Source organism: Coptis chinensis, chromosome 1, assembly GCF_015680905.1.
Source record: "Coptis chinensis isolate HL-2020 chromosome 1, ASM1568090v1, whole genome shotgun sequence".
Classification (NCBI taxonomy): Eukaryota; Viridiplantae; Streptophyta; class Magnoliopsida; order Ranunculales; family Ranunculaceae; genus Coptis; species Coptis chinensis.
In genome coordinates this window covers 21525297-21540435 of record NC_141456.1, presented here as the reverse complement: position 1 = coordinate 21540435, position 15139 = coordinate 21525297, and the positions used below count along the sequence as shown (strand labels likewise).

General features: G+C 34.9%; 2 protein-coding genes across 12 annotated transcripts; one reads left to right on the top strand and one right to left on the bottom strand.

The window, feature by feature from the left end:
• Nucleotides 1–2860: 2860 nt before the first annotated feature.
• LOC147522861 (uncharacterized) lies at nucleotides 2861–6005 on the bottom strand. Its single transcript, XM_086560825.1, has 6 exons — nucleotides 5393–6005; nucleotides 5225–5290; nucleotides 4730–4828; nucleotides 4554–4639; nucleotides 4400–4468; nucleotides 2861–3453 (listed from the first exon to the last, which is right to left on the bottom strand). The coding sequence occupies exons 2-6, from the start codon at nucleotides 5255–5257 to the stop codon at nucleotides 3432–3434; spliced, it is 309 nt and encodes a 102-aa protein (XP_086416951.1). The 5' UTR covers nucleotides 5258–5290; nucleotides 5393–6005; the 3' UTR covers nucleotides 2861–3431.
• Nucleotides 6006–10890: 4885 nt separating this feature from the next.
• On the top strand, nucleotides 10891–14780 carry LOC147522860 (putative tRNA N6-adenosine threonylcarbamoyltransferase, mitochondrial). Of its 11 annotated transcripts, XM_086595608.1 has the most exons (13): nucleotides 10891–11050; nucleotides 11884–11992; nucleotides 12232–12300; nucleotides 12395–12439; nucleotides 12533–12618; nucleotides 12715–12802; nucleotides 12885–13019; nucleotides 13120–13177; nucleotides 13252–13296; nucleotides 13372–13446; nucleotides 13514–13610; nucleotides 13938–14028; nucleotides 14505–14780. In XM_086595608.1, the coding sequence occupies exons 10-13, from the start codon at nucleotides 13411–13413 to the stop codon at nucleotides 14506–14508; spliced, it is 228 nt and encodes a 75-aa protein (XP_086451734.1). In that variant the 5' UTR covers nucleotides 10891–11050; nucleotides 11884–11992; nucleotides 12232–12300; nucleotides 12395–12439; nucleotides 12533–12618; nucleotides 12715–12802; nucleotides 12885–13019; nucleotides 13120–13177; nucleotides 13252–13296; nucleotides 13372–13410; the 3' UTR covers nucleotides 14509–14780. The 11 variants fall into 11 exon arrangements, with proteins under 11 accessions (XP_086451734.1, XP_086451741.1, XP_086451706.1 ...); XM_086595615.1 differs by lacking the exon at nucleotides 13120–13177 and having other exon boundaries at nucleotides 13376–13446; XM_086595580.1 differs by lacking the exon at nucleotides 13120–13177.
• Nucleotides 14781–15139: the final 359 nt, after the last annotated feature.

Sequence of the window (15139 nt, the reverse complement as noted above, 5' to 3'; positions counted from 1 at the left end):
GCCCCTTACACCCCATCAGACATAGTAACACTCGACAGGTTAGCATAAGTTGATGCCTTACGGCGACAGGCTTGGAAAGTTATCATGGCATGGCAGGATGCGAAGGAACCTCATTTCTTTGAAGAGGATGATCAGGAGGATAACGCTTAAATGCGGGAGATAAGGTAAGTTTTAGTTTCAGTTAGTGTTTGCTTATGTTTCAAGCAATTTGATTCTTGTTAACCCCATAATGGGTGGAACTTATATAGAGTTGCGTCTGTTTTTCTTTTTCTATATTAGTATGTTTTAACCTTGTTTTGCAGATATTTCAGAATTTCACGCGTTTCCATGATATTTTTCTACCTTTTTTATTTAAATACTTTGAGGACAAAGCATGCTTCTTGTTTGGGGGGGCATAGAAACATGTGTAATTAAGGCATCTGTTAGAATATAGATATGTACAGTATGCACTTGTTTTCTAGTAAAAATTCAAAAATATAAATAAAAAGTTTATGCTATACACTTAGGAATATTGGTATTGTTTTCTTTCTCTATGCCCTTAATAATCTAGAAGTCTCACGTTAGCTTTTGTATTAGAATAGTTTTTAGAAACTTAGGTTAATATGTAAATAATAATCTTTGCATCTATCTATAAATATATTACATGAGTATCTATGATTGTTTTGCAGTAAGTTTATGAAATCTAGGCTAGAGTACTTATTCTACAAATCCTGTGAGAATATAGCCCAAAGCATTATATGAGTGAAACATTTGAGAAATAACACAAGGGAGAAGTAAAATCTGGATAGAGAAATCACACGTCCACTTGCTTGATCACTATACTATATCTTAAGCGAGAATTTAGGCCCTCTCTTTGGATCGATATAGCCAAAAATTCAAACCTTATGAAATTATTTTCCGCTAGTCGCCCCTTTGAGACTTTCTTTAGCCTTTCATAAACCACAATTCATTTACCCTTTTACAAAACAAAATAAAAATAAAAAAATCAGCCTACCCATTCTTTGAATGAGTCTGAGAATAGAGATGAAGAATAGAAAAGAGAAAGACCTTTGAAATCAAGAATTTGTTAGTCGCTTCAGATAAGAAAAGAAAGTTTCCATCCAAATAAATAAAAGAAAATAAAGAGTTAGAACTCCAAAAAAAATAGAATCAAAGGAGTCAAAAGCCAAAGAAAAAGAAAAAATATATGGCTAAGGATGGAAACAAAGTGTAAAAGCAAAAGTAAATAACAAGGTTTTCTCTAGTTACATAATATGAAGACTCTATTATATCAAACTTGTCCATTTTGAATATCCATTTCCTTCCTTCTTAAACCATCTCATAATCCCCGTAACACCTAATAAAAACATCTAGCTCAATTAGGAATAGGGTAGTGTGATAGTAAGTGGCAGATGTGTTTGATCGACTCCGGCTTCCTTGTGTGTCATTGAGATTGTAAGGGAAAGTGTGCCCACTACACACTGGAGTAGCGAAACTTGAGCGGAAAAATCAGAGTGGTTTTTGTCTTAACATTTATGTGAGGACCTACTTAAGGACGCTATTCCGAGTTTTCATAAACGGACCTGCTAGTGCATTTCATAGTATTACTCATTGTATATATGTTTATTCGTAGATGATTGATTATTATGCATATATTAGTTTAGGTTTCGACTTGATTTTTCTGTATTCATTGCTAGTGAGATGTATAGATAGTTGAGGCATAAATAAGGAAACAATAGTTTTATTTCTTAGTCGTTGTAGTATAGATGAAGTTTGTGAGGACCTTCACTGAAAAACTCTCACGAGGCTATAACTCGTCCACTAGGGAATTTCTAGTGGCTTAAGGCCTTGTTGCATATGGTCAATGCAATCGTACTCGGTGAAACGAGAGTAGTTAGAATTCCATTTTTGGTCACTTATTCTAATTTCTCATATTTGCTTGAGGACAAGTAAAATGTTATTTGGGGGTGGTTTGATAAGAGCCCAAAACTGTAGTTTTAACCCCTTAACAATAATACTTTTAGACCAATTATGCGAGTAATAAATAAGAGTTAATGCTGATTACGTGCTTTTATGTATTTCAGGCATTGGAGCCAATTATGTGTAGAAATGTGTCACTTTGGGGAGATAAAGGAACAAAGGGTTGGTTGCTAAGAAGTTCTATGATTAAAGGCCAAGATTCAAGGAGAAAAAGCCTTTATAAAGCCCGGTCAAAGCTGAAAAGTCAAAGTCAACGCGGGAGAGACAGCGCACAAAAGTTAGTAGAACTTCTAAAGACCGTATCTTTGGACTCAGACCTCGGAATTAGGCCTACCTTATGTCAAAACGACCGACTCGGAAAGAGCTTTCTAATGGTCTAAGCCTTGAGCCAATCAGGGGAGCAAAAGTAGATGAAAAGTCTATTGAAGAAAAATCCAGCATAAAAGGCCTCTCACTACACCATAACAGAAGATTTGTAACGGATATACATCCGTTACAAAAAATATTAGTAACGGTTATTTGGCATTGACACAAAAGCGTGACAAATATTAGTAATGGATATTAGTGACGGTTATAAAGTGTTAGAAAATTTACTAACGGTTATTAAGTATTGCTGAAATTAATTTCAATAACACATAACAACCGTTAGTAAATTATTAGTAACGGTTATTGACTTTATTTCCAACAAATAAAAGTGTTAGCAATTTTCCATTTCTAACGGATACGTAACCGTTACTTATGCTTCAATTACTAACGGATACATAACCGTTGCTAAATTTGAAAACATCTAAAAAAATAATTAAATATTATGGTCCCAATTGTTCCTAGACCACCTGCTTCTATCATCCAATCCCACATATTATACACATCCATCCCACGAAAAACTTAAGCATACACTTGGATACAATAGTAAGAAAGAAAGCACTTAAACCAAACATACTCTACATAATCCATTCATAAGTCGCAAATCTTAACTTTGATTACATTTTATTCAACGATGAGATAATAACCAAAAATATAATAACAATTGCTAAACTCATTAAGTCTTTTGTAAACAAAATACATGGATAGAATTAGTCCTAATAACTCTAAAACAAAACCCTTCGATCTCTCACATTGTCCTAATAACTCTAAAACATACAAAATATTAGGAATTGAACTGCGGTGATGCCTTCACCACTCGCAAATAGTAGACCAACTTGTCATGAGATGTTATGATGATGCCTTCACCACTTTGGTCAAACTGCGGTCTTCCAACACGTCCAAATATCCAAAAAAAGATATCATAGTATGTAATTAATTTATACTAACAGGAAAACCATTTATTGCATCAATCCTTTATCTTCTAATAACCGAGGAAAAATGTGACCATAATATATATACGTTTAATCAATATTGAAGATCCAGGAAGTTGAGTGTAGTGTCTTACCTACATCAAATCAAGCATTCCAAGATCTCGTCATCCTTCCGCTTTAGGACCATATAATTGGGTCCCTTAAAAAAAAAAAAAGTATTGGATGATGAGTATGAAGGAAAACTTGAGAAGAAGGATATACATGTTGATCAAATGAACAACTGTCAATCAACGATGGTGCATTGATTCTTTCGTTGAGAATCAATTGGGTCATCTTTGTCAAAAAAAATTAGTTGAATATCAATATATTTAGTTCAACCATAGTAATATTAATTTAAACATTAAAGTACCAGTTCAGAGAGAAAATCTGCATCTCTCCACTTACAAAACACTGATTGAGATATTGAAAGCTCATAAAATTGACACTACTAAATGTTGGGGGTAGAACAAATGTTGTTCAATAATTTACAATCCGCAACCCATCTACAAGGTCACAATTCCATTTCCACTTGGGGGTATACCGTATACCACCTGTGTTTTTCAAAAAAAATCAAACCTAAAACCTTCTTATTTTTTCAATTTATGTAAGATAATTGCTCCAAATATCTCTTCATCTCCAATTGGTAAATATGTCATCTGCATCGTTTATAATCTTAAACACAAAAAATGCCTTGATTATTTACAACAAGGTAAATCATGACATATATATAACAAATTAAAATAATTGGAAACTAACAAAGAGCTATTTTATAACTCCTAAAGATTCCAAGCCATTGTTTTATAAACTAGCAGTAAACAATTCTCCCCAGTTTACAATATACATGGTTTGATAATTCTTTACAAGTTCTGTATTAATATTAATTACATAATACAATCACCTTATCATCATCAAATCAAATTCAGTATAATGTAAAATTTCACCTAGAAGAAACCTACTACAATTATCACTTTAAAAAAAAAAATGAACAAGTAATGAAATCTAGTTGCACAAAATTTCAGATTGGACATCAAACTTATCAATTTGATGTATATTATACAATAAAATCACAAATCATAAAACGTTCATGAAGGTTTGTTTTAACGAACCTATAAGGAGGAGGTGCAAATGTACTTGAAGTAACAGCACAGGTGGAAATAAGAGCTCTGTAGTTTCCTCTGCATGACAAAATATAACAACATAAAAATAAAGTGGTAGATATGGTCAATGTTTAAATTTGAAATAGTAATAAATAAATCTTACCGAACATTACTACGTCTTTTCTTAAGTGGCAAACTTATTAGACTTTGAGTTGGAATGTAGCCTACTGATTGCTGGTGACTTGTTAGCTGCACAGTAAATAAAGGAAAGAAGAAGCAACCCCTTTAAAAAAGAATTGAACGGAACAATATTAGTTTAAAGGGGGATCAAGAAATTACTAGAAACAGGGGGATCACAACAAGGCCAAAAGAAAGCTCACTCCTCATATCATCCAAAAGATCACTCCTCGAATCATCCAAGATCGAAATCTCCATATTCTAGTGATTAAAAACAAATTAACTCATCGATTCGTTCTCGAAATCACTGACATTGTTTATTGGCAAGCATGTATTTCTTTTGCATCAGCTAGATTGATACTAATTTTGTCCATCAGGATTTTATTACCAAAAAAACCCATCATTTTGAACAGCGTTTTGCAGCTTCAGAGAACATGTTGTATCCTAAGTTTTATGTTACATGTGGGGCACAATCAAATTTACAACACAAGTGCACCCAATTAAAAATAAGTGCAAGGAAGCTGGGTGCTAAGCTATATGTGATGATGATCAAATACAACCTACGTTCGACTTTGTTAAACACTTCAGCAGCCATTTTCCCGTTTTGGTACTCACAAAAAGAGAACATTAGATTGGAGATTGGAGAACAGTAGATACCTTGAAGTAGGCTGAAGAGGAGGGAACCCACATGGTGTATATTACCCATATATTTTACTCGGTCACCTGTGAATTTCAAAGAAGCTTAAGCAGCTCAGGAAATGTACAATGCAAGAACATACAAAATTATAAAACACTCAAAAATATACAAAAGTCTAAACAGTATACCTGTTTTGGGTGTGTGATTATTGGATGATGCAGTTGAGGTTTCTTGCTTGGGCAGACCTTGTGGTTTAAGCGTAGATGAGCCAACTATATTAGCTTCAACACTTGAGGCTTGCTTCTTTTGCTGTGATGCAAATCGTTGCTTGGAAAATGATCTAGACTCATGCATCAAAATCTCAACACGAAACAAAGAACGAATAGTTAATGTTATTTAATATGGTACAAGATGTTAATGTCTTTCTTAAGGCTAAAATGGCATGTAGCATCAAAAACATGATATCATTCGACACATTGAGGAGCAGTAGGAGAATCAGAACTCAGAAAACTGCAAACCTTCAGTGAGACGTATGGTAGAGAGAGAGAGAAACGAGCTTCTCAGTCGTCTTCACTCTTATATATAAACTAAATTAAGCAATAAGAAATAGCGGTGAATTAGATTACCAAAAAGAATCATACTAACTTTGACTTCACGTAAACTGGGTTAGGATCAGTTTGATCATCTTATTCTAAGGCCGTCTGAATTTATCACTGTTTAAAACGTTGGGCGGTGGTTGAGCGCCTAGACCTTCTAGACGGGCTAGGCGGCTAGTTGTTGCTAATATACATATTACATATAGTGACATACACCAACACTACAAGAAATGGAGAAACCAAACTTCACATTCTTATAAAAAATACTAATGAGGGAGCAAACTACACATTTACCATAATTTATACAGTAAACACAAACATAAATACTTCTTTAAAAGAAGGCATAACAGTTGAAGAAATGGCAAGTAGGCTGCTTGAGTTGAACAGAGAGACCCAGAGAAGACTGAACACACTCTGTTTTGCGCTTATGACCCCTTGTAGTGGACTTTTTTCTTTTAATTCTTGCCGGGCTTTAGTCTTTTAAACCCGCATTCAAATCTTAAGCATTCTTGGGCACTTAATTTTGGACAAGTAGACTTTTTACGAAAAAAGAACTAGCAGTTGAGCACTACAAGACTGCCTAGAGGCCAATTAGTCCGCCTAGAATCAGAATAATCCGCCTAGCCTGAACAATTGTCCCACCATTTTTTGAACCATCTTAGGCCTAGGCGAGTCGGCTAGGCATTGCCTAGGCTTCTTGTTAGAACAATGGAATTTCTTTTGATGATCATGCTATCTGCGGTCATGTACGCCCCCAACCCCCTAACATATACATATGACCGAAGTCATTAATTGGCGAGAAAATGACAATAAATTTGTTTTTGCAATTAATTGATGCTTTTGCATTTAATCACAGAACCATAGCTTAATTTGGTCAGCTAATGGCCTACTAATACAGCTCCCTCCATTGCATATTTTGGTCTATTATGTACGTTTCAAAATAAATAAACACAAAGATACAGCGGTTTTGTGACTGATGGGACTAATGACAACCTACTTAACCTTTTCTCGTTTTTTATAGAAAACGTATTTATTAATATAACCAAGGAGAATACATCAACCTTAAGATCTTAGCAAGACAGTAAAATCTTAAGCACCATACACTCTGAGTTACCCACCTAAAGTAGATTGCAATTTTAGTCCTCCCCAAGTACAACAATAGCAGGAATTGCCTTGCACACCATTACTTTCATTTAGTGTAGCATTTGCAGAAAGAAGTCCTGCCTCATGAAACCTACTAAAGTTGTCACATGCTCTACTCATTCCCCAGGCCAGTACCAGATGACCTTCTTAAATAAAATGGTTTTGTTTTTTTCTATTTGGTACCCTAAGTAACCTGATACCTTAAATCATATGCCAAAAACGACCTTCGTTGTCCATGCTTTAGATTTTTTAACAAACAATAAGCATAATTACCATTCAGTCAACCTCTGATTCTCATACGTATTGGCAGTATTTTGGTCACTTTGTCCATCAGTAAGTCAACCCTAAAGGTCTTGGGTTCAACTCCCACCTTCACCTGGGAAGAAGGGTATAAGTCTTTAGGGGTTAAAATGGATATAATTTTACCTTGAAGAGGAAAACAACAAACAAAAACAAATAATAATATCAATATTATAATAACAATGACAACAAAAAGAATTATAATAATAAAATAGTAGTTATAACAAAAGCAACAATGACAACAATAATATGAGTTGCCACTTATACAGATAGTAATTATAATTACAGTCATAACAATAATATTAACAAGTGATAACAAAACACTAAAAAATACAATATGTTAGTCAAAGTTCTAATAACTCCGTAAAGCATCATTTCAATAGGAAAGAAGTTAAATTTTGCAGTTCACATTCCCGTAGCAGAAGCCCTAACTAGTAGTCTAGTACTGTGACTACTGTCAGAACAACATTTGACACATTTCGAGCAAGGTTCCAATAGTACGAACGCTAGACATGAATTTACTTGGTGACCAGAAATTATATAGGTAGGATTGATAAGTCAATGAAGCTTACTCCAGGCAACAGTAGAGAATCAAGTATAAGTAACCTAGCTCCAAAATATTTGGCTAAAGCTTTAGTTAGTGTCTCTTGATATATTTCAGAATCTACAACACGATCAACAAAACAAAACGAGATATATTGTCACTACATGCTGAATAAATTAATAAATAAAGCAAAATGTCCACATAAGCTACAAATGGTACTGGTACCTGAAGAACCACATAACAATATCCGCGGGCTCACTGTAGGATCAAGGCCAAAAGAAAGCTCACTCCTTGTATCATCCAAGATCGAAATCTCCATATTCTAGTGATTAAAAAAAAAAAACTCATCGATTCGTTCTCAAAATCACTGACATTGGTTATTGGCAAGCATGTATTTCTTTTGCATCAGCTAGATTGATACTAATTTTGTCCATTAGGATTTTATTACCAAAAAAACCCATCATTTTGAACAGCGTTTTGCAGCTTCAGAGAACATGTTGTATCCTAAGTTTTTTGTTACATGTGGATCTATGGACTGAAGAAATTTGGTTTTGTTCACAATACCATTATCCCTAAGTGCATAGCTAGTATAAATAATTTTTAGTTTTCGCTAAACAAAATATTTTGTTTCCACCCCGAAACTTATTTTAGACATTGTCCTCAATGTTGACATATATGCTCAATTCCAAAAATTAATAACATGGACAAGTAAAAGAATAAGGAAAGAAGTTACCAATAGATCCATGAACGAAAAATAAAGCTCGAGTCACCTGTAGAAATTAGTACCTCACAAAAGATATAACAGTGATAATATAGAAAAGGAACCAATTTACTACGATGACTAAAATGTGTCACGTATCTCATTCCATAGAGTTACACGACTCCAAAAAGACGGAGAAAAGGTGCTAAAGTGGAATGCATGAGATATGTGTACAAGATTCAACAAAAACAAAAATAAAAACATGGGTTGCCTCCCACAAGCGCTACAGTTAACGTCTCTAGCAGGCGACTGCTTCTCATAATAAAACCTTGGATTAGCGCTATGTCAAGCTAAAATAGACTAGGGGCTAAAATACAATACATGGAATCAATGTGACCTAGGTTATGTTTATACTGTTTCTGAAAATAGTCGAATGCTCTACAGATGCGATGGAGTGCGGACGCGCTCTCTTATAGGCTTAGTCGAGCGTGCACGCCTGACAAAAAATTTCCTATAAAAGTCCAGTACTGTTTCTTTCTCTCGACCCAAAATTTGGGCTAAGTAAGAAATTAACAAATTATAAAAAGAAACGAAAATCAATAAAACATACATTATAATCAATCAGTCATGATAAACAGGATCAATAAGACTCACCTCTTCCACACCCTGCCAGGCCAAACCGTCAAGGTATGGTTTCAAACGTTGACCATTTATCTTAAACACCCGACCATCCATATGATCTTCTATCTCAACAGCACCATGAGGAAAAACAGTTTTAACAATAAAAGGACCAGTCCGCCTAAAACATAACTTATCCGGAAAAAGACGCAAACGAGAATTATATAGCAAGACTTTTTTATTAGGTTCAAAAGACTTGTGAATAATAGATTTATCATGAAAAATCTTAGTCCGCTCTTTGTAAATGTTGGCATTCTCATATGCCTCATTCCTTAACTCAACTAACTCATTCAACTGAAGTTTATGTTGTGAACCTGCCTTACGCATATCAAAGTTAAAAGTTTTAATGGCCCAAAAAGCACGATGTTCCAATTCTACATGCAAATGACATGCATTTCTAAACACAAGCCTATAAGGAGACATACCAATAGGAGTCTTATAAGCAGTTCTATAAGCCCAAAGAGAATCATTAAGACATTGGGACCAATTCTTACGATCAAGTTGTACAATCTTTTCTAACATCCGCTTAATTTCTCTATTAGATACTTCAACTTGGCGACTAGTGTAAGGATGGTATGGGGTAGCAAGCTTATGAGTAATAGAGTATATTTTCATTAAAGATTCAAATGCTCGGTGTGTAAAATGAGTACCATTATGGCATTATCACTTATAATTGCACGAGGAGTACCAAAACGAGAAAATATATTATATTTTAAAAAATTAACTACGACTTTATGACCATTCGTTTTACATGGCACCGCCTCAACCCGCTTAGAAACATAGTCTACGACAACAAGGATATAAAGATAACCAAAGGAAGGAGGGAAAGGACTCATGAAGTCTATACCCCATACATCAAAAAGCTCCACAACTAAAATAGGGGAAAGAGGCATCATGTTCCTATGGGAAATATTACTTGTATGCTGGCATCTATCACAACTCAAACAAAATTCATGTGCATCCCTAAACAGAGTAGGCCAATAAAAACCACACTGCAAAACTTTCGCAGCCGTCTTTTTAGGACCAAAGTGACCACCACATGCATGGTCATGGCAAATAGAGATAATACTATGAAACTCACTCTCAGGGACACATCTCATAACAATCTGATCAAGGCATGACTTAAACAAGTATGGATCATCCCAGAAAAAATTCCTAACCTCAGTAAGAAACTTAAATTTATCCTATTGTCTCCAATGAGAGGGAAACTGTTTTGTTACAAGATAGTTAACAATATCCGCACACCAAGGCGATTGGGATATAGCAAAAAGTTTCTTATTAGGGAAATACTCATTCATAGGCAAAATATCAGTAGAAGACTCTACTATAAGTCTAGACAAGTGGTCAGCTACCACATTCTTCGTACTCTTCTTATCCCTAATCTCTATATCAAACTCTTGCAATAAAAGTACCCAACGAATCAAACACGCTTTAACATCCTTCTTAGTAAGGAGATACTTCAAAGCCGAATGATCCGTAAACACGACAACCTTCACTACAAGAAAATGGGTTTTTTGCCACGGATTCCCGGTGTTTTTAGCCACGGCCAAAACCCCCCCGCTTGTTTACTGAAAGACATAGACCGTCGCTACTTGACCAAAGTCCGTGGCAAATTTCTGCGACCTTTAGCTACTGTGGTGTGACAGTTCAAGCCGTGGTTGGTGCGACGGACTTCAGCTTTGGATACTTGCGTGAATGTCTTCCACGGGCTTTAGGCCTTGTGAACCGTAGGAAAAAAGGTCCACCTTAAGCTAAAACGAAAAAGGGAAACTCCATTAACAATACTCAACACTTTGTCTCGCGGGAAGACTCGAAGGACTGCCCGATTCAAAGTAAAAAATCCTTGCGATTTGACGTTAGATGACTGCTTTTGTTCTTCATCAAGGTAATTCTACAGATTCGTTTTGGGGTTTCACGTTTCTTGTTTGGTTCAACTTCTTATGAAGCTTGGTTTTCCCGAAACCCCAATTCATCAAAAATGTAGTTTTTTCTTAAAAAAGCATAATTTCTTGAGTATCTAGGGTTTGGAAATTGGAAATACGACTTTCAAAACCTTCACACCTGGATTTCTTCCATATTTTCAAAATACCTACTCACTTTTAGATAGAAAATAAATAATAGAAAAGTTGAGCTCATAAATTATGAGATATATGGCTTTTGAACAATTGTTATCATTAGAAAAAAAAAATGTAGTGCGGTGATTAACAACCGGATTTCGTCCACCACTTTTATATTGATTCTAGTATTATGCTTCGTATTGATGGTAACTCTATCGAATCCTCTAACTCAATGCTGGAAAAGTTTTGATTTTTATTATTATTTTTTTTATAATAAACATTGTTTTATATGCTTTGTATAATAAACACTGTTTGATTGTTAATTTTAATTTGTCTACATTGCTAGAATTTCGTATTTGTATTTTACTTGGGAGTTGATGTTTGCATGAATGTGAAAATGGATAATCAAATTGCTCGTCAAAAGCTAAAATTTTCAAGGTTTTAGTATTTTTGATATTTCATAAAGCAACTTGTATTTTGGTGAATTATTTGTTAGCTTGAAGTTTGCTATCTTACCCATAATTATTTATTGAGCTTTCTCTTGGTTTTTTCCTGCCCTTGCCTGTATTCCACTTGGCTTTCATCATAACAGTAATGGTGGTTTCCTTGTATAGACATCCATATGAAACTATTAATTGGGATTGTCTTGATTGGTGGGCAGTAAACTACTTGAATTGGCGGGAACTGAGATATCAAAACTTAGAACTAATGTTCTCAAATTTCAGCAACAGAATCAGCTACTTGCTCAAACAAATGCACAGATAACAATAGTCAGTATGCTTTACCCGTTCTTTTTACTATATGTGCTGGATTACTACATTTTGGGTGTGGCGTAGTTGACAATGGATGTAACTCTACTTTTTATTTGATTTTGCTGGAATGCACTCGTGATAAAGACAGGGTAAGCATTTAATTGCCCGAGTCCCAGTGTTAATGTTCTAATTTCTCTTTCTTTGGATTACATGCTTTTAAGAGATGGCTTTATTAATTTTGTATTTTTCATTTACAGATAAAAGTTCTCCAGCATGAGCTTGGCTGTAAAGTAGCTTTGCTTATAATAAAGGATGTGGAACTTCAGGTCAGTCTTGCTTATTATACCCCTCCGTTTTATGCTTTTCAGGATCACTGCAAATATTGTGTAGTCCCATTAACATAGAACGCTTGTTTCACAGGAGAAAGTAAAGAAAGAACCATGTCAAATGCCTCAAACAGCTAAGGTATTTGTGATTTTAATAGAAATTAAAAGTTGCAATGTCAAATATGTTGGTTCATGTGTTGCATTGTCACTTACCCTTGTTTCGCTGTCTTAGACGACAAAGCGGAAGTGTGAGGAGATAAAAGGGGAGGTTGGTGGTGATAAAAACACCTTGTACGAGGCGCCAATCAAGGAGTCAATGTAATTAATTGTTGTAAAATCTAGAGCTTGGTTTTATATGAAGGCAACTATAGATTTTCAAGTGTTAACTAAGAATTGTGATGACTGACTTTGCAGCACTGGCAAAAAAAAAAGACTTTGCAACACTGGCGGCTTCTGCTGTTGGAGAACAAGTTGATGCTAAGGAAGAGGCGGGCAACAAATGGTTAGTTCTGTGCTGTACTTCTGCTTAAAAATCAATGACACAAGGAATGTTGTACTTACATTGTTGTTGTTATTGTTTTCAGTGAGGAGCTAAAGGGGGAAGTTGTACAAGTTGATGCTAGTGATAAAAAGGCATGTAATGCCATCCGAAAGCGCCAATCAAGAACTCAATGTATTGCAGAACAAGCTGTAGCTAGGGAAGAGGCTGTCCAGAATAGGTATGTGCTATTCTGTTCAATAATTAGTAAGACAAGGCATTTTGTGTATTTACACCATTCTTGACGCTTCCAAACCCCCACATGGAAATACAAATATCAGAGACAATATTATTGTACTTGGCATCGAGACTAGTTGTGGTGACACTGCTGCCGCTGTTGTAAGTTCGTAATAAATGTTCGCTAATAAATTACATACTTTTTTTTTTACTAGATTTAACGTTTTTTAGTTTAGGTTCGAAGCAATGGGGAAATTCTTAGCCAAGTTGTGTCTTCTCAGGTATGGTAGCTTCTTGTTGTGCATTCTTTATATGTTGGTCTGTAGCTAATTATTTTACGTCTTAACTTTGTCAAGGCAGATTTGCTTGAAAAATATGGTGGTGTTGCTCCTAAAATGGCGGAAGAAGCACATTCACAAGTAATCGATAAGGTAAATAATATTTAGTATGTGTTGTTATATTGTTATATGGTTTCACAATTTCGTTTCTTCTTTGCAGGTAGTTCAACAGGCACTTGACGAAGCGGATTTGACTGTGAAAGACCTTACTGCAGTTGTTGTTACTATTGGTCCTGGTTTAAATCTTTGCTTATGTGGTAATGTATATGATAAATCCGCTCTAAACTCACATTATGCATTTCTCATCAGACATGTTATTCTTAATAGTTTATTTAGTTCAACTGATTTTTAATCAGATATTCAGCTGTACTCTATGCCTCATACCATATTCAATTGTTATGTGTTTGACTCGGCTCTAATATCTGTTAGTGGATGACACAATCTGGGATATAGAATGTTATTTCCGCTGTACACTTGAACGTATCTTGATTGGTTCTTCTACCATATAATCTATTCTTTACTGTTACAAAAGGATATACTCTGAAATTCTGCTATGTCATTGAGTATCTACGTATATTTTCCAGTTGGTGTCCGGAAAGCTCAAAAACTTGTTGGGAGCTTCAGTCTACCTATTATAGGAATTCATCACATGGAAGCACATGCTCTTGTTGCCAGGTATTTAATTTTGATCTCCACGTAAGATCATCTACTCTTTTACATTAATTTAACATGGAAAAGACGTCATAACTATATTGAACTATAACGTAGATCACATGAAAGGTCTTGTTGGTAGATATGTCCAAGTTGAATTGCAATTACTTCAAGTAAATAGTTATCCAAGGTTGGAAACTTCTTATGAAGGATTATTTGCAAAATTGTAGTTTTCTAATTCGTGTTTCTCTCCCTAGTTTGTCACTACTCATATGTGGGATTTTTCGTTTATTGTTTATTAATTGAGAGCAAAGCATGGTAAATCAATTTTGAAATTTCCATTTTCCATTGTCATAAAAAGCTAAAATTTGTATCAGGTTAGTTGAGAGGAAGCGGCAATTTTCGTTCTTGACCCTTTTTCTTTTTCCTGATCAATCTTTGCGACTTCTTTGGAATTTATTTAATTAAATATGATTTTTTTTTGTATGTTTGTTGTGAAGGTAAGTTTCACAATTGCCGATGATGGGAAGCATGAAGTGTGTGAAATATATGAAGGGTTAGACTTGCATTAATGGTGTCGTGAAGGCCGGATGATGAAGATGGGCGTGTTCAAAGTCCATGTTCTTCTTTTAGAGTCCTTGTTACAATTGAATGACTTGGTTTTTCCCCTTAAATAAGTTTTTTTTTTTTTTTGCCTTATTTTTTGTTATGTTTACTTTGTATTTGTACTTGGAATTCTTTGTTTTGATAATTGTGCAATGAAGAATTTGTTGAAAGTTTTGTGGATTGGTGGTTGTGCAATTGGAAAGATTGTGTAGATTTATGTTTATTGCAGGTGAAGAAGAATTAAAATATCATTATTTAAAAAAAAAATAAAAACTCTGCCAGTCTATAACCGTAGCAAAAACAGCAACTCTCACAGACCTAAACCATAGGAAAACTGACCTTTTCCCACGGATTAAAACTATAGGAAAAATACCTTTTACCACGGATTAAAACTGTAGGAAAAATACCTTTTACCACGGATTAAGACCGTCGCTATTGGTAGGCTTTACTGACGGGCATGACTGTGGGCAGACCATTTCTGACGAACAAAAAGCCTACGGTCCCTTGCGACGGCCCAAAACCGTGGTGA